Source organism: Phycodurus eques, chromosome 4 (assembly GCF_024500275.1).
Source record: "Phycodurus eques isolate BA_2022a chromosome 4, UOR_Pequ_1.1, whole genome shotgun sequence".
Classification (NCBI taxonomy): domain Eukaryota; kingdom Metazoa; phylum Chordata; class Actinopteri; order Syngnathiformes; family Syngnathidae; genus Phycodurus; species Phycodurus eques.
The window spans coordinates 16,940,767-16,964,060 of record NC_084528.1 but is presented as its reverse complement, the minus strand read 5'-3'; the positions used below and the strand labels follow the sequence as shown (position 1 = coordinate 16,964,060).

At 40.3% G+C, this 23,294-nt stretch overlaps 1 protein-coding gene across 1 annotated transcript; it reads left to right on the top strand.

The window, feature by feature from the left end:
- The first annotated feature begins 681 nt into the window (after window positions 1-681).
- Window positions 682-23,011, top strand: erfl1 (Ets2 repressor factor like 1). The gene is made up of 5 exons (XM_061675653.1): window positions 682-742; window positions 6,608-6,842; window positions 13,854-14,031; window positions 18,279-18,408; window positions 22,320-23,011. The coding sequence occupies exons 1-5, from the start codon at window positions 682-684 to the stop codon at window positions 23,009-23,011; spliced, it is 1,296 nt and encodes a 431-aa protein (XP_061531637.1).
- The last annotated feature ends 283 nt before the right edge of the window (window positions 23,012-23,294 follow it).

Genomic DNA, 23,294 nt, shown 5'->3' with positions numbered 1-23,294 from the left:
TGATTCTTCTTCTTCTAATTATCAGCCGATACCGATCAAGCCAATCAGTTCAGTGTAAAGTCTAGTATTTATCATAGCTGAGTCAAAAATGTTGGTGTTAAAGTGTCTAATTGCAATTTTGAGATGCATTTGCTTCCAGTGTTTCAAGCAGCGCTTTCGTTCTTTGTTGCCATATTTTTGCGTGTTCAACAAAAACTTTTCCCGCACTCCAAAAGTTCCTCTCGGCATATTGAACATGACGCAGTATTTGTAATATGTGCGAATAAACAAAACTCTTTAAACCTTTTGCGTATAATGCAGCCCTACTTTACGCAAGAATACTGGAAAATTCCACCTGATTAAGTCGATTTAAACTTTAACGTGCTCTTCAAGTGCACCCTTGCTGTTTATCGATGCGCAGCCGGCCGTGGATGCCCAACGCATTGCATCACACTCGGCCTCCGGTTGCTGCGCGGGTTCACATCCATCAAACGCCCGATCGCTATATGAAACATAACCTTGCCGCGTTACACGTCAATACGAGCTACGTTTCAGAATCTAGGCCACCCATGTTCTTTGGCTTTCCTGAGCACGTCCGTGTTGAATTCCCTTTGGAACCTTGAAATGAAATGTACTCTTAGTTCTCAACTTGTCGACTGATGAATGTTTTTCATGTGTTTGTTTGTCAGGTGTTGCAGAGGCATGGACTGTAACTGCGTCAGCGATCTGCTGCTCCCCCCAGTGCCCGCACTCTGGACGCCAGGTGGGTACCCCACTTCACTCACCCCAAGTAGTCTTTGGGAACATGCAACCGACCAGAACCAAAATAATGTATCGTATATACAAGTGGATGTACAGTGGTGCCTTGAGACACAGGTGACCCGACTTACGAAGATACGAGCCGTCGTCGCTTTTTTTTTTTTTTTTTTTTTTGCTTTGACTTGCAAGCAAAAATTTTAGATACGAGCACAGTTAGTCCAGTGAACTCAACTCAGCTCACTTTATGGCAAGCAGCAACTTGACAGATTTCTTCAAAAAAGAGGCTTCAAGCTGTTCATTGCCACTGCCAGTTGAAATTTACTCTCAAACTAAGCATAAAACAAACAGAATTACACGTCGTGTATTTAAAACGACCACATAGGTGTCTTTGCCTTAGTCACAAAAGTCAGCTTAGCTTCTCCATGTATATCTGTATGATTGTATTATACTGCTCACAGGTGGCACGCATGTCAATCACATTAACCCACACGTCACTGATGCTCACGTTCATGTCACTGACACTCATGCACACATCAATCACGTTCACACGCACGTCGCTGGCCCTCATGCACTCATTTCACTGACATTCACGCACACGTCACTGGCACTCAAGCATTCATGTCCCTGACACTCATGCACGCTTGTCAATCACATTCACGCGCACATCACTCGCGCTCGCGTACACATGTCAATAAAGCGCACACGTCCTGTAGTCAGTTTGTATTTAAAAAAACAATGGCGTGCTTACAACTATTTGGGCTTGCTAGATACTGTATCAGGATCAGGAGATCTTACACAAATAATTGTATAATTAGGTATAATTACATTTTATAAATCGTCACAAAAATGTAAAAAAAAAAGAGGAAATACAACAAAATTCTGTAATTTAAAAAATTATATTATAACGTGTCCATCCATTTCCCGCACCGCTTATCCCAACTAGGGTCGCGGCCGTGCTGTCGCCTATCTCAGGTAACAGCACTGTTAAAAAAAAACAACAACAAAAAAAAACCTTGACAAAACCTAAAATATCATGGTAACTTGATGCAAGAGATTTTTGAGTTTTCTCAACTTTTGCCTACTGTTGTTGACTTAACTAAGGTTTACAAGTTAGGTCACAAATTCTGCCAACTTGGATTTTTTTTTGACCTAATTAGGATAATCCTGTAAGCCTAACAAAGAAATTCTGGTTTCAATGCCATGTATTTCTGCCTTCACCAAACACAGATATTCTTGTTGAATAATCATACAATTCTTACTCCAGTGAGTTAAAAATGTACCTACTATATGAATAAAGGAAAATGTATGTTGCTGTAATTAGATTTGAAAAATTCTCAATAAGTAGATTTTGAAAAAACAAAAACAAAGCACAACTGAGTGTTATCTGAAATCCTATTTATTTTGTTTAACAGTGCCTCAAGTACATTTCAGAACGTCATAGGTAATCGGGACAATTTCTGCAAAATATATTGACGGTTTATTTTTCTTTTGGGTGCTTTGACCGCCACAGCACAGATGTTAACATTGAAGTCCAGAACCAATAAAGAAAAACAAAGTATGTATTAAAAAAAAAAAAAAAAAAAAAAAAAAGTGTCCAGCTCCATATAGTAATTCATGCACAGACCCTGAGCCGAACTTAACCACTTGTACATAGAATAGTGCCACAGATGATTGGCTGTGTATACCCAGACACTGACGTTTTACATGGGCATAACTATAATGAACTAAAGCAGTTAAAAGTTCTTGGAAATTTCATCATCAATGAACAGGGAACTAACTGTTAAAACACCAGTTCTGCGCTTCATGTGAAGTCATGTCTGACTTCCCCATTAACAGTCACAACAATAGCTTTGTTTTCAGAGACCTTATGCGCTGTGAGCATCGAGAGCCACTGAGCTAAAAAAAGATGGCCTGAATTGCTTCAAAGGTAGACCTCATCTGCTTTGGATAATCAATGTTGAGGGCATACAGAAGGCCAAAGAGGTATGCCAAGGCCGTAGAGAGGTCTGGAATGTTATGTAGCACGATGTCCCCTTCAAACACAACTGCCTGGTCTCGCACAGATGTACCGGCATTGTCATCTTGTAGGATGGTGAGGATAGCAACAGATGCACCGTTCAGCACCAGTTCCAAAATATCAGTGTCCTGAAGAGAAGTACAGATCCATTATTGAGAGCTAAGAAAAACTGAAGACGAAATACATTTCTACTGATTTGAACTTAAAGTTCCGTACCATGCTGGTCAATTGACTCATGGAGGTTTTAAAAAGAAAACACATCTTTTTCTTGTATTAATGACATAGTAGCTTTCACCCACCAACCTTGTGATGAGGTTTGTACAAAAGTATATTACTCTGTGCGGACAGCACTGAGGAGGTTTATATTTCCATTTTGGATGAACTCATCCTTTAAAACACCTCATGGGAATTAGTTTTACTTGCATTACTTTTTCTGTACTTACAAAGCACTTCAGGAGAACCTTTGTTGCATCTTCTCAGAGGAAAATGGGCAGGCCTCTCAGTGCTGCTGTCTTTCGGTGGGAGACAATGTTGGATGTCTAAAGAGTATTCAGTGGAAAACAAGCATTTCAGTTAGAATGGTAACGTAGTGTGCTTTATGCACAATGTAAAATCAGAACTCTTTTACAGTAATGAAGATAAATCACAGGTCAGACCCAGCAACATATAAAACTAAAAAAAAAAAACTTCAACCATGCTAACAATTTTACTTTGCTTTTACAAATTAAAATTCTGTTAAATAAAATACTGCCAAAAAAGAACATTAAGCAATGACTGCTGATATTCATTTTTACAGACACATGTCCATTAATGTGTTCTTGCTGGAGCCAACATCTTTTTCTGTTTCTGTTATGAGAAAAGTATATTCATACTCCTTTCAGGGAAAAAAGCACTTTACTCACGTGTTCATCAAGTTTATCAAGGTCTTCCATCTTCTCACCAAGAGTTCCCTTCTTAGACCTGTACAGTTTCAGCAGGCCAGGCATGAATTTGTCAAGGGATGCATTGAAAGTCCCCAGAAGGTCTTTCCTCGTGAGCCGATGAAATTCTTCAGATATCTAAACAAGACAATCAACAGAATATTGCCATTTATTCAGCACAGAAAATTCCTGGGCACCTGTCTTGTGCAGTCTGCACCATGTTCAATGCCTGACCATGTTATCAACTGCAAAACCTACTTCAAAAACCTCTCGTGAATACGTCTTTTACACAGGAATGGAAATACCCTCAAAAACCAGTATCAATATGCAAATGCATATTATCATGTTCCAGTGGAGTGTACTTCTTTAATTGTAGTCAATCTAGTATAATAATCCATCCATTTTCTCTACCGCTTATCCTCACTAGGGTCGCGGGCGTGCTAGAGCCTATCCCAGCTATCGTCGGGCGAGAGGCGGGGTACACCCTGAACTGGTCGCCAGCCAGTCGCAGGGCACATAGAAACAAAACCATTCGCACTCACATTCAAACCTACGGGCAATTTAGAGTCTTCAATCAACCTACCACGCATGTTTTTTTTTTGGGGGGGGGGGTGTGGGAGGAAACCGGAGTGCCCAGAGAAAACCCACGCAGGCATGGGGAGAACATGCAAACTCCACACAGGCGGGGCTGGGATTTGAACCCCGGTCCTCAGAACTGTGAGGCAGATGCGCTAACCAGTCCTCCACGATGTCGCCCTAGTATAATAACTCGTGCCTAATTTGAATAACAGAATTCCTGGATAAATTAGGACAGCCTTACCTCCTCAAAGGAAAACAGCGCAGGCCATCTCTCCTGGACCTCAGATACCATAGGCTGGCACACCACGACTTCTCTCCGCCTGAGGGAAAATGTTAAATGTGAAACTTAATATTGGGATTGAAATCTCCTGCTGTCTGAAAGTAGCCTTATTTACATCACTGTCATATAATTTGCGCATGTCTGCCATACACCTGCATAACTTACATGGACGGGAGTTTGTTTGTTGCTCAATGTTAACATCATATCTCCACACAAGGATAGCACTCAACCCATTACAAAACGGGTAGTAAGCTAATAAGCTTTACTACGGCAGACGTGCAGTAAAAAAGCCAGTTTGAGATACCGCCATTTAGTGATGAAAGTCTGTATCTGAATATCAGACATGATTAACATTAAACAGTATCAAACATTACTTTTTGAGATAAAACCTTAGCATAGAAGTAGGTGAAGGGCTGGAAATATTTTAGTTAGCTTAGCTGGTAGGGAAAAATGCTTGTCCGTTCCCACTTCTGTCCAGAAAATGTTCAAACGCTAGAATCAAACTGCAGACCAGACAGAAATCCGGAATGGTAAAAACAATTCAGTTCACATGCAACTGTCCACGTTTGGTCAAGTTTTCTTCGGGGGTTTCAGTTAAGAAATTGTCGACGGACTGTCATGACACGGCTCAGGTTCGGTCGGAGATGAGTTCGCCGCTCGGTCGAGTTCAAACTGGTTCAGACCGTGTGCGCATGCGCACTTCAGTAATGATGTGGGGTTTCTCACAGGTTCCTGATTTAACTCAAAAAATCTCCTCAAAAGTCAATCATCTTTGTTGTGCTATTTAGAAAATATTACTTTGGACAACAATGAGAGAAATTTGTTGGGCAGACAAGTTTTTGTAGGTTGTAAATCGAAACCTTGATTTCTGAGTCAGTTTAGTTTGAAAAGTTTGAGATGAGATCAACAATTGCTAGTTATCGATTTTACAGTGTGGGTGAGAGGCGGGGTACACTATGAACTGGTCGCCAGCCAATTGTAGGGCACATATCGACAACCAATCATTCACACTTACATTCACATATTATAATATGTATACAATTAAATATAATATCAAATATAATAAAATAAATAATTTAAAAATAATAAAATAAAATAAAAAAATATTATTTATTATTATTTATTAATAATAAAATATATATAAAATAAAATAAAGTAAAAAATTATTTAATTAAAAAATAATTAAATAATAAATAATAAACCTAATTTGAAAACACACTAATTTGAAAATAATGAAAATTATGCTTTATAAAGAATACAACATCATTTTAACATTATCGAAATTATAAATTAAAAATAACAAATCATTTCGTATCATTTTAAAAACAATACATTATGTTTTAAGTAATCTAAGATGTGATATCAGTCATCAGAATTGTTCAGATTGATATTTCTGGTCATGTCACAAAATTAATTGCCAGGTCACTTGTTGCTAGGTAGCTTTCATCAATATCAGTCAGGCTGTTGACAAAAGAGGGACTGAATTGACTGTTAATTCACTCCCAACTAGTTTGCTGTCCAAAAAAAACAACATGACATTAGTTATTGATCTACTGTTTTGTATTAACTATAAAATACATACTTTAGAATGCTGTATTTGCTTCCTGGGTCAGGACAGAGTCATCACTGGTGTTGATCCATTACTTAGCCTTGGCAGAGGTCTGCCGTCTGATCTAGCTTTGTGTTGACTTTGATTGTTAAATGAAACACTTGGCTCCATGTGTGTGTGATGTGCAAACAGGCAGCTTTAAGGCTTGTGTATGTGTGCACGCACGCGCGCGTGTGTGTGCGTGCGTGTGTGTGTGTGTGTGTGTGTGTGTGTGTGCACGACGCAGCATCAATCACATCTCTCCCAGAGAGTTGTCATCACCCACCTGAGCAATCTGTGCAGCCTAGAGGGCACAAGCACTCGCTAACGTACTGTAGCTCAGGGCACGTGCTGTGATATTAAACACATCATCCCTCACCTTCATCACTCATCCGGATGACTTCTTTGTCCCCAGCGGGAATTGACGGAATAAACGACAGGCCTCTTAAGTCCTCCACTCTTTTCTCCGCTCCCCCTCTGCGCAGGGTTTGCCTTCCCTGACTGGGCCTACAAGCCGGAGTCGAGCCCGGGATCACGGCAGATCCAGCTCTGGCACTTCATCTTGGAGCTGCTGCAGAAGGAGGAGTACCAGGGCGTGATCGCGTGGCAGGGCGACTACGGCGAGTTCGTCATCAAGGACCCAGACGAGGTGGCTCGATTGTGGGGGATCAGGAAGTGTAAACCTCACATGAACTATGACAAGCTGAGCAGAGCACTAAGGTACTTGATATAATAATCCCAATCATTCAATGACAGTGTCATGCACAGGCAGGGGCGGACTTGGGGGGAAATGTGGTCCGGAAGTCATAGACAGACTGGCCCAGTTCATGCGCGCCGTGGGGAGCCAGCCAGCCGGTAACAAAAATTTCACGTAGCAAATAAATAAATTAAAAAAAAAAAGAATTTTATGCTCTTTTGGACCATAATTCATGGAGTAGTTAATAACCTCAAAAAACAAAGACAAAAGCAGCAGAGTAAGGACCACAGATCATTTTACACTTGAGACTATGTGAGTCCAGGGATGCACATGTCATGGAAACAATGAGTCTCAACCCAGGAAAAATTAGTCCTTGCAATTTATCATCACGGAATACAGCTAGCGTAATCCTACGCTATATCATGGTTCTTGTTTCGCGGTCCTGCTATATTGCATATTTTTATTCCAGGTGTTACTTTGTTTTTATACTGTTAGTACAATATGTTTGTATTATCCACAGTGTTGCCACAGTTACCTTGAAAAACTAACTTAGTTACTTTACTGATTACTTGAGTTTAAAAGTAAATTAGTTAGAAAAAGCAACTTTTTAGTTACTTTCAGCAACTGTCAAGTGGCAGGAATATCACTTATCCACAGTAAAAAAAAAAAAAAGGTTAGTGCAGACTAGACATGCCAACACAGACCAGTAAGTACCTAAACATAAACAAGCACACCATTTTCAGTACACTTCTCTGAAGACTCTTAACTGATAGATAGATCCCGATTGTGGTCCATGAAGGTGTGTGCGTGTGCGTGTGTTTGTGCGTGCGTGTACATAAACGTGAAAGTGAGTGCCGGTTTGATATTGGAGGCACACACACTCACCCACACCATTGCTCCCACCATTGTAATTTTGATGCGAAGAGCAAGAAAAGGTGACAATATTAACTGCAACTGTTGAACTAGCAAAACTGTATGTGATTGACTGGGAGGCGGGGGGGAGCACTTACTTACGTGACATCAACCATGCAGCGCGTTAAACCAGCTCACAGTCCGGGCTACAGACGAAGTTGAAGGTTCTCACTTTTCATTGTAAATATTATATAATAGTAATCGTAATAGTACTGTAAGTCCTTCAGTGAGTCAGTCCTTATTGTATGATGAATTACCTAAGAGCCCTTAGGTATGAATAATTAACCCACAATGCATTGCGCACTTAACACACCAGTAAAACTGTATTCTTAATGTGTAAATAAAAAAGAAACAGCTATCAAATACACTTTTTACTAAGGAAAATAACAAAAATAGTGTGGCAATCGTGCATTCCTTTGCACTTTTATGGTACTGTACCGTCACTGTGCATTGTAGAATAAACGATCACCTCCAATCGTTTTCTTCTGTTTGTTGAAAAATGAAAGGTCTGTGTGAATGGTTAATGTCTATTAAATAGCTGGATTGGTTGTGTTTGAATCATCATCCATCAATAAATACTTGGTGAGAAACATTGATGACTCCAAAGTAACTACTGTCTAATTACGTTTCTGGGAAAAGTAACGTGTTACTTTGCTTGTTCCTCAAAATGATGGCATTTTGGAACATCGCTGGTTATCCGTTGCTCATGTTCTCTCTCAGTATATTATGTGTGTTTAGACCTGTCATGATAGCAAAACTTTTTCGGGCGATATATTTTCCTAAAAACTATCACGAAAAATGATAGTGTCATTGATGTTTTTTTATGCCACTGATATAATTAGAGCATAATAATTCAAGTACATCCTTTTTAAGAATAAGTCCCTTTTAAAATTACTTTGATTAATGATTACTTTTAGAATGACTGAATGAACATTGACATTGTTATGTAGAACAATAAATGAAATATCTTAGATAAAATAAATTATAAAAAAAACAGACTCAAGTCCTGTTCCCAAAAATTGTACTACAAATATTCGCACAGTTGGTATAAACAGTCATTAATGCCTTAACACGCAATATACTGCCATTCAAGTTTTCAGTCAATTAAGAAAAAGTGCCAAGTAGCAACATTGATAACAACACAAGTCGATTAAAGCAACCAAGTGTTGATTCAAGATGTGTACTATTTTTTAAAAGTCTGCAGCTTTTCTTGAAACGCTGCTTTCTCAACATGTTCCAAAGCTAAATCTTTTACAATCGTGAGTATGCTATACTGTGTATAATGTTAGCATACGTGCGCCATATTCACGTTTGTATTTCCATTGTTGGGAAAACAGTTCCATAATTGCAAGCTGATGGGGAACTGGAAATGTCCCACCGTGATTTTTGTTCCCAGCGGAAGAAATTGGGTGGGATGGTTGTGTTTCAAATGGATTTTGTCACTTTGAGGTTTGTGCTGTCTTACATACCAGCTCGTTGGTGTTAGCGGGATGGCCGTGTTGATCTGGCTTGAATCCAAAACGTTCCCACATCGTTGCGGTGGCGTTAGTCTTTGGAAGTAATTCCATTTATGCCGCTCAATTTTCTGTAACTGCAGCTGCCGGCTCCCCGTCAGAAAATTTAGCTTCGCGTACGCTAGCGCCCGCATTTCATATGCACGCGCACACACACACCCAGACACGCACACGGTACGCTAGCACCCGCATTTCATATGCACTCACGTGCACACACGCACAGAGACGCGCACACGGTACGCTAGCGCCCGCATTTCATATGCACGTGCGTGCACACAGACGCACACACGGCCAATCAGATGGAGGGTCCCCGCTCTTCACTACCTCTGACTGGTTTAGAGACCACGATGAAACCCATTGTGTGTCTGCTTTCAAGTCGAAGATAGTTTTTTTTCTTACTCAAATGACTGGGCAGCTGAATGCACCCTGTTTTTTTCTCCCCCTTTCTGTTTCACTGGCTTTTTCGCCTTACGGCAGGGCCGGCCCACCAGGGATATCCCTGGTCTCCCCATATGCCAATTCACCCTTGTGCACAGGTGTCAAACTCAAGGCCTGTAGGCCAAATTCGGCCCTCTGCCATTTTATGTAACCTGCCAAAGCGTGCCACATTTTTCCCTTGATTTCTTTTTCAACAAAACTAAAAAAACTCTAAAAATGATAACAACCAAACACAGGGGCAATTATGTAATATTATGGGGCCATTATTAGGGTTCCCACATGGAGCATATTGGATAAGGGACAAAAAGTGTGCAGTGGACCCCCTCTTCCTCGCTGGACTAAAAAAAAAAAAAAAAAAAAAAAAATAAAGTTTACAATTTTTTTTCATCCATCAATTTTCTGAGCCGCTTCTCCTCACTCAGGTCGCGGGTGTGCTGGAGCCGATCCCAGCTCTCATCGGGCAGGAGGCGGAGTACACCCTGAACAGGTTACCAGGCAATCGCAGGGCACATACAAACAAACAACCATTCGCACTCACATTCACACCTACGGGCAATTTAGTGTCTCCAATTCATGCATGTTTTTGGGATGTGGGAGGAAACCGGAGTGCTCGGAGAAACCCCACGCAGGCATGCGGAGAACATTCAAACTCTACACAGGCGGGGCTGGGGATTGAACCCCGGTCCTCAGAACTGTGAGGCTGATGGTCTAAACAGTCGCCTACCGCGCCGCCCAATTTTTTGTTTTTTGTTTTTTTCTTCTTCTTCAAAAACACTTATTGTTGGTTTATCCTCGCTTATTCAAGAATTTGGGGGCTTAAATATTTAAAAAAATATAAAAAATAGATGTATTTTTTCAATGCAATTATAATGGGCATCAATTAACCGCAGATTTTTGCTATTCACATAGATGCCTATGTCTGTAAACAAATACAGGGCAGCTATAAGCTTCTGGCTAAAAGATGTCATGGCTAGTAATGTGTTGTTACTTTTTGAAGTGCAGTAAAAATGCCTTTCCCGGGCTCTTCAGATGTTGCCAAAGCAATAACAAATGTCATTATTAGTGTTTTTATAGCACAATATTTTACACTGTTCAAACTGTGACTGTTGTACATCTGCATCATTTATTTCTTAAAAGAAGACAAACCATTGATGTTGTAGTTTCCTAAAAAGAAAAGATGATTGTTTTACTTTAAAAGTCATTCAATTGTTTCCTGGTTTCCTCCAAAATACGAGCTGTTGGTTTTGCATTTGTTCCCTTACTCTACCCAGTGTAGACTGAACGAGGAACTGAGTACAGGGCACATACCAAACCGTAATTTCTGGCAGATGGTTTCACCCCGAGCGTTTATACTTTATGCGGATTCACCAGTATAAGCACCGCCACTTAGGGTAACCATAAATACGATCTGGCTCATGATCAAAACAAGTGTGACACCTTATTTTCTGGAGAAATAATTGACTAACCTTGACTAAGAAAGTGCACCAACTTAGGAATTTTCCGAGTTATCACTTGGTCGATATTTTTTGCTTTGTGTTGCAAGACAAAATTTGTCACTAGCTCTAAATGCTGCTGGATCTAGATGGTGATAGAGAATGCCACAATATCCTGAGTTAATTACACACAGGTGCTATCCCGCCTCTATTACGGCATTGATACTACAGTATTCCCCTGCTGTATCACGGTTCATTGTTCGTGCTCCCGCTATATTGTGTTTTTTAAAGCGACTGTTTCTTTTATGGGTTTTTACAGTACTAACTTAATTCCCTCTCATGTGGGAAAGGAGAGCCCCAGTCGCCACTCGCCAATGCACTTTTCAGCCGTTTATTGAGCATGAACACAAACTCACGCAAAAGCTGCTGTTGGCCACAGCTCACATCCAGACACTTACACAGAGACTCAGCGACATTACTGCCAGTATTTTCTTTACATTTTATGCTTAAATTTTGTTTTCAATGTTTAAAAGGTGTTTTAATAAGTTTAAATGTGTTTAAAGCATGTGGGAGGGGTAGAATTATTTTTATATGGTCTTACAATATCGCAAATTTTCACCTATTGCGGTTGGTCCTGGAACGCATCCCCCAGGATAAACAGAGTTTACTGGACCTCCAAAGGCAGGAGCCTTGAATGTGAAATTGTCTTATGTAAGCTCATGTTTACATGGATGATAAAAATGATGAGATACATTTTGGACCCTCTGCTCTGGGAACGTCAATATTCCTCAATTGCTCCTCCTTATCGGCAACCATCTTAATGGAGAGTTGATAGAGGAGTTGGCCAACAAACAAAGTCAATAAGGAATTCGACCTGAAGTTTCAGGGACTTCTTCAAACTTGTTTAATTTAAACACATTTCGAGCACCCCCAAATGCATAGTTATCATAAATGATTGTGCCCACCCCCTCTGCCTCCTGGGTTCCCGTGGCCTCTTCTTAATGGGGGTTGTCGTCGGAGTCTAATTGTTATGAATTGGCTGGGGCCACAATTAGCCTTCTTAATTAGCCTCACTTAATTGCTCAATTAAGGGCCACTGCGCGATTGCCACGCCAAGCAAAACGCACGTCGGCATGTTGGGGCGCTGATACATACGTGCCGCTCCGTGTGGGTTGATGTCTTGCATAATGAGCCGTTTTAATGCTTAGCTTTCTTTGTGGATACTTTCAAACAAAGGAAGGCCCACATTTAGTAAATTAGTGACTAAAATAATGCATTACAGTTATTTCACCCTCCCACTTGAGTGTTCGGCTCGTTCACCTAAGCCAGGTGGGATGTACACACACCTCAGTGGTGGCACAGGAAACTAACATGTCCACCGGGGTTGTTACGATAAAGACCGCCCTGCTTCCCCTCCCAATTTTGTTTTTCAGACACTCTCCCGATGCATTATGTAACTACAGAGAGTTCATTTTATTTGCGACTTGATTAATCCAACTGTTAATGTCCAAATTAGGTCCACCAGAGGTAGTGTTCAGAATTAAACTGCTAGCTTCGTTAGTTTTATTTCTAGCAACCTTCACTTTGACTCCACTACATTTCCTAAGTATAATGTACACTTTTACTCAAGTACATTTGCCCTAATCACCTTCGTTACTAGTCACTACAAATTCAAAGAAATTGTTCACTGGCAAAAACAGGGGTGTCAAACTCATTTTGTTGCAGGCCACATTGTAGTTATAGCTTCCCTCGGAGGGTCGTTATGACTCTTAACCCATATAAATGTATGATTAGCTCATATTATTTTATACCACAACAAATTGGTGGATAACTAGTTTTGAAATCAGAAGTTAAGGGTGATAGCTTGTTCAGCTATTATTCAGTTTATTTTGAAAAAGAGGATTGGTAATGAAAAATGCTTGCAGTTTCTCAACGTTATTCAAGGTGAAGACAATGTTCAGTTTTTGTATTTTAGCAAGAAACAAGAAGTGGACGGACATGATTTGCTTTCGCGGGCCACATAAAATTATGTGGCAGGCAGGATCTGGCCCCCTGGCCTTGAGTTTGACACCTCTGGCTTTATTCCTGAATCGCGGAGCACAAAACGGAGCATTAAAATGTTAATGCAATTTAGTCGCAGATCTGCCTCGTGCATTGCATTTTTGAACATGGAGTTACCCACTTCAAAACATAAAAGAACCAAAACCATATTGTGGTTTGAAGTATTTTGCGACTTTCGGAGTACATTTTTCACCAAAATGTTTGGTCGAATTTGGAATTATACAACTTTGAGTGTTCCACTTCTTACATTGCCCTGCAATTGGCTGGCAACCAGTTCAGGGTGTACCCCGCCTCCTGCCCGATGATAGCTGGGATAGGCTGCGGCATGCCCGCGACCGGCTCAGGAGAAGCGGCTCAGAAAATGGATGCATGGCACTTCTTACATTGCAGGCCTCTGAGATATAATGGAATTTCTCATGCTGACATCTTGTCTCCTAGCAACAAAATCAAACGGAATATGTCTCATGCGGTATTGAATGGAAGTATTGAGACACAAATTGATTCAAGGAGGGAAGAGATGTATTTAAAACAGTGGGAAATGAGCATAGCGCTTCCCTCGCAGCTCTGTTTACTGATTCATTTCCATAAAATCCCCAAACCTTGATGCCAGTGTTGTTAAGCCTTCCCCTCCTTCATTCTTTATCCCCATCATTCGATTACCTCTGCTGTGTTGCAGGTATTACTACAACAAGCGCATTTTGCACAAAACCAAAGGGAAGCGCTTCACATACAAGTTCAACTTTAGCAAGGTGGTGCTAGTCAACTATCCCATCCTCGACATGGCCAACTCGCCCTTCTTCCTGGCCCAGAACCACTTCAATGGAGGCTCCACCGCACCCGACTGCACCCCGGAGGTACTACAGACATTTCACAGTCGACTCTATTTCACCGCAGCCAAGAAAAGTCATTTACATGCTGTGTCATTAACATGAAAAAAGCCTGGAAAAATCTGCAAAGCCAGGCATGCTGTTTTTTTTTTTTTTTTATTGAAAATTTTATTTAATTCTAACAAAAATCATTCATGTCATGCAGTTTTGCCGTTCCAGTTAGCAGGTGCCTGCTGGGCCTTTCCTGGATGTATGAAAATGGGTATCCATAAAAAGAATCTACGCATTTGTAAATGGCATCACTTTCCAATGAAAACCTGATTGTAAAAGTCTATTTCATAGCAAAATATCTGACATTTTGTTCAAGATCAAACTTTTGGCCCCCCCCCCCCAAAAAATAATCAGATATTTTAACAATGCGTCTTAAGATCACTATTTCTCACTGGATTAGAACTCAATCGAAGAACAAAATGTGGGTATCATTTAGCATCGATGTACTGTATGTATTATTCATTTTCTTGGTTGAACCAAGATGTTTAACTTTCTCTGCGAGATGATCAAAGTGAAGAATTCATGGACCAAAAATGATATGATTCCGTCTCATATTTTAACAACGTTAGCTGTTTTGGCATTTTACCTTGGAAATACAGTGGTACCGCAACATACGGGTGATCCAACTTACAAGTTTCTATTTTTTGTCCAGTTGCGAGCAAACATTTGAGTTACGAACACTAAATGGTGGCAGCAAATTTCAAGCAAGCAGCAGATAGTGAAAAAAAAGGCTGAGTGCTTGCTTCAAGCTGTTTATTGTCATTTTCAATTTAAGTTTACACATAAAACAAAGGGAATTACACATTGTGTATTTAACCAAACCACATAACTTACAAAATTCAGCTCGCTTAATGCTAACTCACAATGTAAAACGGCATACGCGGGCTAACAAAACTAGTATTAATGTTGATATAAGAATACTCACAGGCATATAGTCTTTATCCTCTGCAAAAAAACAACAATCACTGCAATCGATTTCATAACTTAGTTGTGAAAGTTTTCTTTGTGTATTATTATGTCTGTAATATACTGCCCCCTAGTGGCCAAGGCGTGCACGCTCGAAGGAGCAAAATGTCAAAGGACATTGAAATATGAAATCACGATGCAAAGAAAATGTTTTATTCTTTAAATTCTAAGTGAATATGTTATTACTGTATGTTTTTTATAAAGTACAGTACAGTAGGGTGCTTTTTTAACACGTTTGAAAGATTTTGGAATGGATTCAGAGCATGTCCATTCATTTCAATGGGGAAAGATGATACGAGTGTGGTCACTGAAAAAATTGTAAGTCAATCGATGAGCAAAACTCCCTCTGTACAGAAAAGTTTCCATGTGATCTCAAAAAGTGCTTTCATGTTAAAAGTACAGTACCAGTGTCATCTGTCACTCGTCTGTGCTATGCTTAAGGTCGCGAGGAGACGGCTTTGAGTCGTCCTTATCCCCCCCCCAAAGACGACATGATCCCCTCTTCTCTCTCATCCCCCGTCTTCGGTGGTGTATCCGCGTGTCATCGATCGAAAATGAAAGCGGGGTCGCGTCAGATCAGATCAATGGCGCGGGTCGTTAATGCGGTTTGTTAAGCAAACGCAGATCTCGCAGCTCGGGGAGTACAGTCTCGCCTTTCAAACTTGGGGTGACACGGGTTATTGATCTGGGGAGAAGGGGGACAAAAATCCCCCCTTTGTCCCCAGGATTCCTCCGATTCATCTGTTCCATTTGCTTCACCTCGTCTCCTTCTCCCTCGTGTATTCTACGCCCTACATCCTGAATGAGTGTCACTCCCTCAGATCTCGCTCCCGTCCGTCCTCAATCCGGGCCGCGCTATGGTCCGGCTTTCCTCCTCATTTATCCTTTGTAGCCTCAAACGTGTCCTCCCCTCCACAGCCCCCATCACATGACAGCCCTTTGTATCCGCGTCCTTGCCTCCGCTCCTTCGCCGTTTGCATCACGCTCCTGCAGGACGCTTCGCTGTCAACACGCGACGGGAGCCCGCTCTTCTGCAGCGCCACCACCAGGGCATGTGTGGGAAAAGGACAAACACTTTTGCTCCTTATTCCGAAGTGTGGTTATTTCTCGGGAAGACGCAAACACCACCTTGCCTGAAATGACTGATGTTGTTCATGTGACAGAACACTGACTGTTTCACTGTTGAACGTACACACCGATTACAACTAATTTCTGAAATATATGCCTTTCTCTTGAAAAAAAAAAAATATATCCAAACATTACAGAGCTTTTTTCTTGAAAATATGTGACTGTTGCTCTATTAAAAAAAAATAAAAAATAAAAAATATTTTTCAAAGAAATGTAAATAAAATTATCTCAAATATACTGGGATTTTCTTAAAAAATATACAACTATCTTCAAAGTGTCTTTTGTCTAAAAATGAAATAAAACTTTTTTTCCTTGAATAGATAGATAGATAGATATGTTTCTCTCAATCATAAAAAAGTACAAAATATTTTTTTAAATCCTCAAATACATACCATTTTTGAAAAAAAAAATTTCTCTTAAAAATATACAAGTTTTTCTCACAAATATGACTTCTTCTAAAAAAAAAAATATTCTCAATAATATGAAAATTTCTCAAAAATGTAAACTCTTATTCTCAAATATAATGTGTTTTTATTGAAAATAGAATGTAAAAAATATCTGTTTTCATTTCTTTTGAAAAGCTTTTTTCAAAAACCTATTCAACTTTAAACATAAAAGAATCCTCCAACATAAGAATTTTTCAAAATTTGGAATAATTTTGTTCATGACAATTTTCTTAAAATGTAGCAACTTTTTCTTCAAAAATATTCTCAAACTTTTTTTTGCCCATCAAACCTACAGCAGATATACAATATAAAGTCGACACAACGATGTCCACTTTATTTTCAGAAATCGGACTTTTTTGGGTTAAAAGTCTGAGTTTTTCCGGGAATATTCTGACTTTTTGTCATGTAAAATGACAATTTTATCTTAATATTCAAATTCTCCAGAAATCTGACTAAATTCTCAGAATATCACAAAAATTTCATCATTGATTCTTATCATGTTTAGATTTTTTTAATATTACAATTTGCAGTATCTCATAGAGTTCTGGCGTTATCTTTACAACATTCTTTTTTTCTTACAAAATTCCAACTTTTTCTCAGAGCATTAGAATTTTTTTCTTGCAAAAAATTACAACTTTATTCTCTCAATAGTCCGACTTTTTCTTTTAAAAGTACCGGTATGCCTTTTTTGGGTTGATTAGGATTACTTTTTTTCACATAAAATTAAAACTTCATTCTTAGATTATTTTAGATTATTAAATTTTTCAACAATTGTCTTTTTTGTACTTTTTTGACTTTTTTCTGGTTTTGCAAAATTATCTGAATGTCATAACTTTTACTCCTGGAATTATGACTTTATTCTCATAATATCAGGACTTTTCTTGGAATATTATGACCTCCATACCATAATTTTACTTTTAACCTGCTAAAATTACAAATGTATTTTCCTAATTTTAAAATTTCTCTATCCTGTCTTCATTCTTATAATATTCCAACTTTTTTCTCGCAGATTACATTTTCTCTGGAAATTCTGACGTTCTTAGAGTATTATGACATATTAATTATCATATGGTGGCACGGTGAAAGACTGGTTAGAGCGTCTGACTCACAGTTCTGAGGACCGGGGTTCAATCCCCGGTCCCGCCTTTGTGGAGTTTGCATCTTCTCCCCGTGCCTGCGTGATTTTTCTCCGGGCACTCCGGTTTCCTCCCACATCCCAAAAACATGCATGGTAGGTTAATTGACAACTCTAAATTGCCCGTAGGTGTGACTGTGAGTGCGAATGTTTTTTTGTTTGTATGTGCCCTGCGATTGGCTGGCAACCAGTTCGGGGTGTGCCGCGCCTCCTACCCGATGGTGACTGGGATGGGCTCCAACGCGCCCGCGACCCTAGTGAGGAGAAGCGGCACAGAAAAGGGATGGATAATTCTCATTTGACTTCTCTCTCCTAAAATTATAAATGTAGTACCCTATTCTGCCAGTAAAATTACATTTGACCTTTTTTTCTTGAAAAAAAAATGACTTCATTCTCATAACATTCAATTTTTTGTCTGATGTGCCAAAACAAGTTTTTTTCACTTGTATTTAAAAAAAAAAAAAAAAAAAAGAAGAAAAAGTACTTGTCGCTGGAGGAAACACATTTCTTATTCCTTTGTGTATTTTTCCTTTTCTCTCGTTGTGTAGACCATCCAGTCCCTGTTTCCTCGCTTACCAGACTCGGGCCGAACCTCCTCCCTGTTTGATCGAGGGAGCACAGCGCCGGGGCCAGAAGGAGACAAGCTCCGACTGGACACATTTCCTTTCCTGAGTTCAGGTGAGAAAAGTTGTGTGGCATGTTGGGAAACAATAGCCAGAGGAAACTAGCGGCTTATGGCGGGCAATACGACAACCACCGTGGCGAATGGTGAGAAGCGAGCGAGCGTGCAATGAGGATGTGGGCAGGCCTGAGCAATGAAGTCACTGAGAACAAGAGTGGGCTAACTCCATTTTTGTCATTTTGTAGGAGAGTGGCTTAAAGTTTTATAGCTGCAACAAAAGCTGCTGGCTTTATGTCTTAGTGATTTATATGCAGGCGTGCACAATTTAGAAGCTGACACTGGAGTGGATTTTGGCTCCCACTCCCTGAGAGATTGATCCCATTCACTCCCAATCCTGATAAAAGATTTTACAGAATCGCACTCCCATCCTTTGTGTTTCTCTTTTCACCCATGGTCAATACTGCTCCATTTTATCTTGAAAGTTACCGGGACTGGACCGTCCACTCCTGGTGATTTTGTTGTCATAGTTCCTGCTCCCGCTGACTCTCGCTCCTGCCCAATCCTGTGATTAATAGTGGAATTCACTCCTATCCAGGTGGGAATCCCACGGGACCCGGTAGGAATCCTGACAAATATATATATATTGTCTTATTACAAAATGTTTAGTGCATTAGTGGTCTAAGTCCCAGCATTATCTTGCAGTATTTCACGAAAAATGAAAAATAACATTCACCGAGGCTAAAGCATCACTTTGTGTCTTAGAGTCTTCTATCAATCCCTGAACCTCACTTTCTGGGATGTTTTGTGGCAGGTGGAGCCTGATTTCACCAGCACTGCCATCTTAGAAATGGGAGTTGGCCCAGTGTTGCACTGATAAATCAGGAAAAGCGTAAAGTGCAGTAAATAACTGCCCACTATATGTCACAATTGGAACTAAACATTGATTTAAACCAGTATTGATCTGAAAGATGTGCATTTTTGTATGTTCATTTCTTGACTCAACTTAAAATGGAGTTAACCCATTCTTGCTCTCAGTGCTTCAATTATTAAGGAAAATGAAAGGGATGGCAGGCTTCAGTCAAGACTGAGAGGTTAATTATATATATGAATTACACATACTATTGCCAAACAAGCAGATGGATGGATGGAAGGAAGGAAGGAAGCAAAGAAAGAAGGTAAGGTCACTTCATTGACCTATACTCTTTAATGAACTCCACACATACACACACACACGCGCACACAAAATAAAGAGAGCGAAGGGGTAGGTAGTGTGTAAACAGATGCACTAACGAGACCCCCTCCTCTCCTTCTCTTCTTCTTCATCCTCCACAGTTTGTCCTCAGGTCTTATTCCCTTCTCCCTCCCATGTGTCCCTGCCATCCTAATCCCTTCCCAGGCAGGAAGGCCCTAATTGAGGGTGCAGGCTTCAGTTTGTGGCCTGTGGGCGCCCATTACTGTGTTTTCATAAGCAAGCGAGAGAGGCCCGTCTGACTGATTCAATATTCATGTGACTGCCAGCTACTCCCGCCACACATACACACACACATGCAAGCACACACACGCACGCACACAGTTCAGCACTGTCAAATTAGGCCCGCATAGTAAATAACGTAGCAGGCTGGCAGAGGGGAAAAGAAAAAGAAGGGGGGAATGCGGGAGTGAGTTGCTTGGCAGTTGGAAGGAAGTCTGGCTGCGCTGGGAGGTGAAAATGCTTTTGTTTGTTCATAATAAAAAAAAAATTTTTTTAAAAATTCACAGCCTCCCAGCGCAAGTATTTTCCTGTTATTACAGCAATTCGAAGTGTAGTGGTTTAATTCACTCGAATCTTTGATCATCTTTCACAGTTGAAATGAATGGAAAAGCCATTAATCCGTTCTACTACTGTAGTATTATATGGCACTTTTTAAAACATAGAGGAACAACATAATTAAATAGAAAGTAAAGAATTAAACTGTTTATACTTCATGATTTCATGCTGTAAGGGTCAGAGGACAAAGATGTATGGGGTCAGTTAAAATTCATATTTGCATTGTTTATATGTTATGTAATACATGCACGTCACTTCGAAATGGCAGATGTGGTTGGTAAAGGAGTTCTAGAGTTATCAGGAAAGTTTTTAACCTTTGTCCTCTGACCTTTAATTCATTGTGATGCTCCTCCTGATGGCCACCAGGGGACAGTATAATACATACAGCCATGCTACACATATATTTGATGATAAAACAGAAAATCGTCGTTGTGAAGTTCGAGGTCACCATCGAACACGCCGAACTCAAATTTTTGCTTACGACTCGAGACAAAAAAATCAGCCGAGCGACAGCTCATATCTCAAAAACAAGTCAAGTCACTTGCAAGTCTATTCACCACTGTACTTTATAGAAGTTATGAGAAACTGTGGTAAAGTTACAAGAATGAAGTCGTAATGTTACAAGAAAAAAGTATTTCTCATCAAAGGAAAAGTTGTAATATTACAAGAATAAAGTCAAAATCTCACCATCCATGAAAATACAAACACTAACTAAGGACAAAATGCCAATTTTATTCTCATAATTGCGCTTTTTTACTTGTAATATTACTTTTTACAACGTTACATTACAGTTTATCTCATGGAATTAAAAATTCACTCTTGTAAATTCTGACTATTTTCTTTCAAAATACCAGCTTCATTTTCAGAATATTTTGACTCATAAAATAATGACTTTATTCTGGGGGGGGGGAATACAGTTTTTGTTTCCTTGTGATTTTTAATTCCCAATATTATTACAATACTTTTTGCTCACAAATTCTGACATTTTTTTCTTGCAAAATTGAAACTTCATTCTCAGAATATAACTCTTTCCTCATAAAATTTTCAGTATTCTCGTAAAATTTTTCTCATAAATGTGATTTTTATTTCCCTCAAAAATGAACGTACTTTTCTTAATGTTATGACTTCATTCTCATACGTTTTTCCCCCCCTAAAATTTGGACTTCAAGTCATAATTAAAAGACAAAGAAATCGTAATGTTGCGAGATTTCCATTGATTTCCAAAAAAAAAGCTACAATGTTGACAATGAAGGTGTAACTTTATGTGAAAATATTTGCAATATGACAAAAATGAAGTCTTAATTTTAAGAGAAAAAAAATTAATACAGTGGACACAGACTGAGCCCGACTGCCAATCACGAAAATCTGTGAATAATTAAGACTCCTTAGTCTTGCCATGAAAAAAAGGAAAAATGCTGAATGCTAATGTGCAGGGATCCACTGTATTGCAAAAGTTATGTAGATTAACAAGAAAAAAAAAGTAGCCAAGTTACAATCATGAATTTGTAACTTCCTGAAAATAAAATATGAGATTCACTTAAATTTACAAGAGAAAAATGCTGCGAAGTTACAAATGCAGTAAAATTGATATTTACATAGATTTAATTAAAAAAGGTTGCAAAGTTATCGATTTTATGAGAATTAAGTCATAATTTTCAGAGAAAAAAAAATCACAACATTGTAAGATTAATGAGATAAAACATTTGCCAAGTTGCAATAATTAATGTGTAATTTTATGAGAAGAAAGAGATTTACATAGATTTACCAGAGGAAAAAAAAGTTGTGATGTTATGAGAATAAGGTGGAAAAATCTTGAAATTTATGAGGGGAAAAAAAAACATGCAAAATTGTGAATTTTACTAGAATGAAGTGGTAATTTTATGAGAATTTTTTTTTTAATGTTACAAGAATGAAGTTGTAGCAATGTGCAACCAACCTTAAGGCAGTTTTGTTGGGTTTAAGATGGTGGTGTGAAAATGAGCCCCTCCTCATTAGAATTGCTGATCCCACTGAGCATAATCAGTGAACATTCTTTGAGTTTGTGTGTGTTTGTACCCTTGAACCATTCATAAGAAAACCCCCATCTCCTCCATTTTGTAGACATAAAGCATTTATTGTAGGCATTCATAGCATTAACCTCCATGTCGTCCTCTGCACTAGGTGGCCCATGCTACACCAAACCTCCATCCCTTCTGGGCGCGTACCCCCGCAGCCCACCCTTCGACTACCCGTGGGGTTTCAACCCCTACCTCCCAGGGGCCTTCTCCCTCAACAACTGCCCCAAGCTGCCCCCCGGCTCCCTCTACCCCTCCCAGTTCTATCCCGGCCCCTTGCCCAGCAGCCTCTCTCAGCTGTCCCACCCCTTCACCACCCTGCTACCACATGGGGAGGCCGAGAGGGGAGCGGCCGGCGGGACCAACGGGGCGCTGGGGGGCCAGCCCGGCCGACCGACCGCGCTGCCCTACCCGGGGAGCCTGTCACTGGGCCGCGCCGACCTAGCCAACTCTCTGGTGGGCGGGGAGCGTGCCCGGGCCACACCCCCGATTCTGGGCCCGGGGCGCCAGAGCCCCACGGAGAGGCGGGGAAGCGTCAAGCGGGACGCCGAGTCAGACTCAGACTTGGAGATCACCGACCTGAGTGACTGCAGCTCGGACAACGAGCACGATTTTGCCACGGCCAAAGACGCCGCCCTGGGGGGGAAGAAGGCGGCTGCACTGCCTCTGCCCCTGCCGCCGCCCGTGTCCGCCCTTCCTCTGAAGGGGCTGATGCCCCTCACCCCACCTCCGCCGCTTCCTGCCATGTTGCATGAGCGCCACAGGGAGACAGACACCCTCAAAATGATCCACAGCTAATACTTCTTCTTCTTGCTCTGCGTTTCTCCCTCTTTGTCCACGTCTTTACCAACACTCGCCACTAGCCTTTTCTCCTGATTTTTTTTCAGCGTACCCCTTACTTCCCTGTTCCTTGTTCGAAAAGGAAGAAGTCTCCGTTTATGGCCACTTGCATCGTCAAATCTACATGAATGGCCTCTACTTCTGTCTCCTGTGCTCAAACTAAGGTTGACAAAGACGCAGGCCAGTACTACCACCCAGTGGTGTTCAGTGTGCATCTGTTAAAGTCACCTTCGTAGTCTTG

What these genes read in the sequence shown, in the direction of transcription:
- erfl1 (XM_061675653.1), top strand. Translation starts at nt 682, where the DNA reads ATGGACTGTAACTGCGTCAGCGATCTGCTGCTCCCCCCAGTGCCCGCA. An exon ending in CACCCGACTGCACCCCGGAG is followed by an intron (nt 14,032 to 18,278) that starts GTACTACAGACA and finishes CTCGTTGTGTAG; the next exon opens with ACCATCCAGTCCCTGTTTCC. An exon ending in ATTTCCTTTCCTGAGTTCAG is followed by an intron (nt 18,409 to 22,319) that starts GTGAGAAAAGTT and finishes CCTCTGCACTAG; the next exon opens with GTGGCCCATGCTACACCAAA.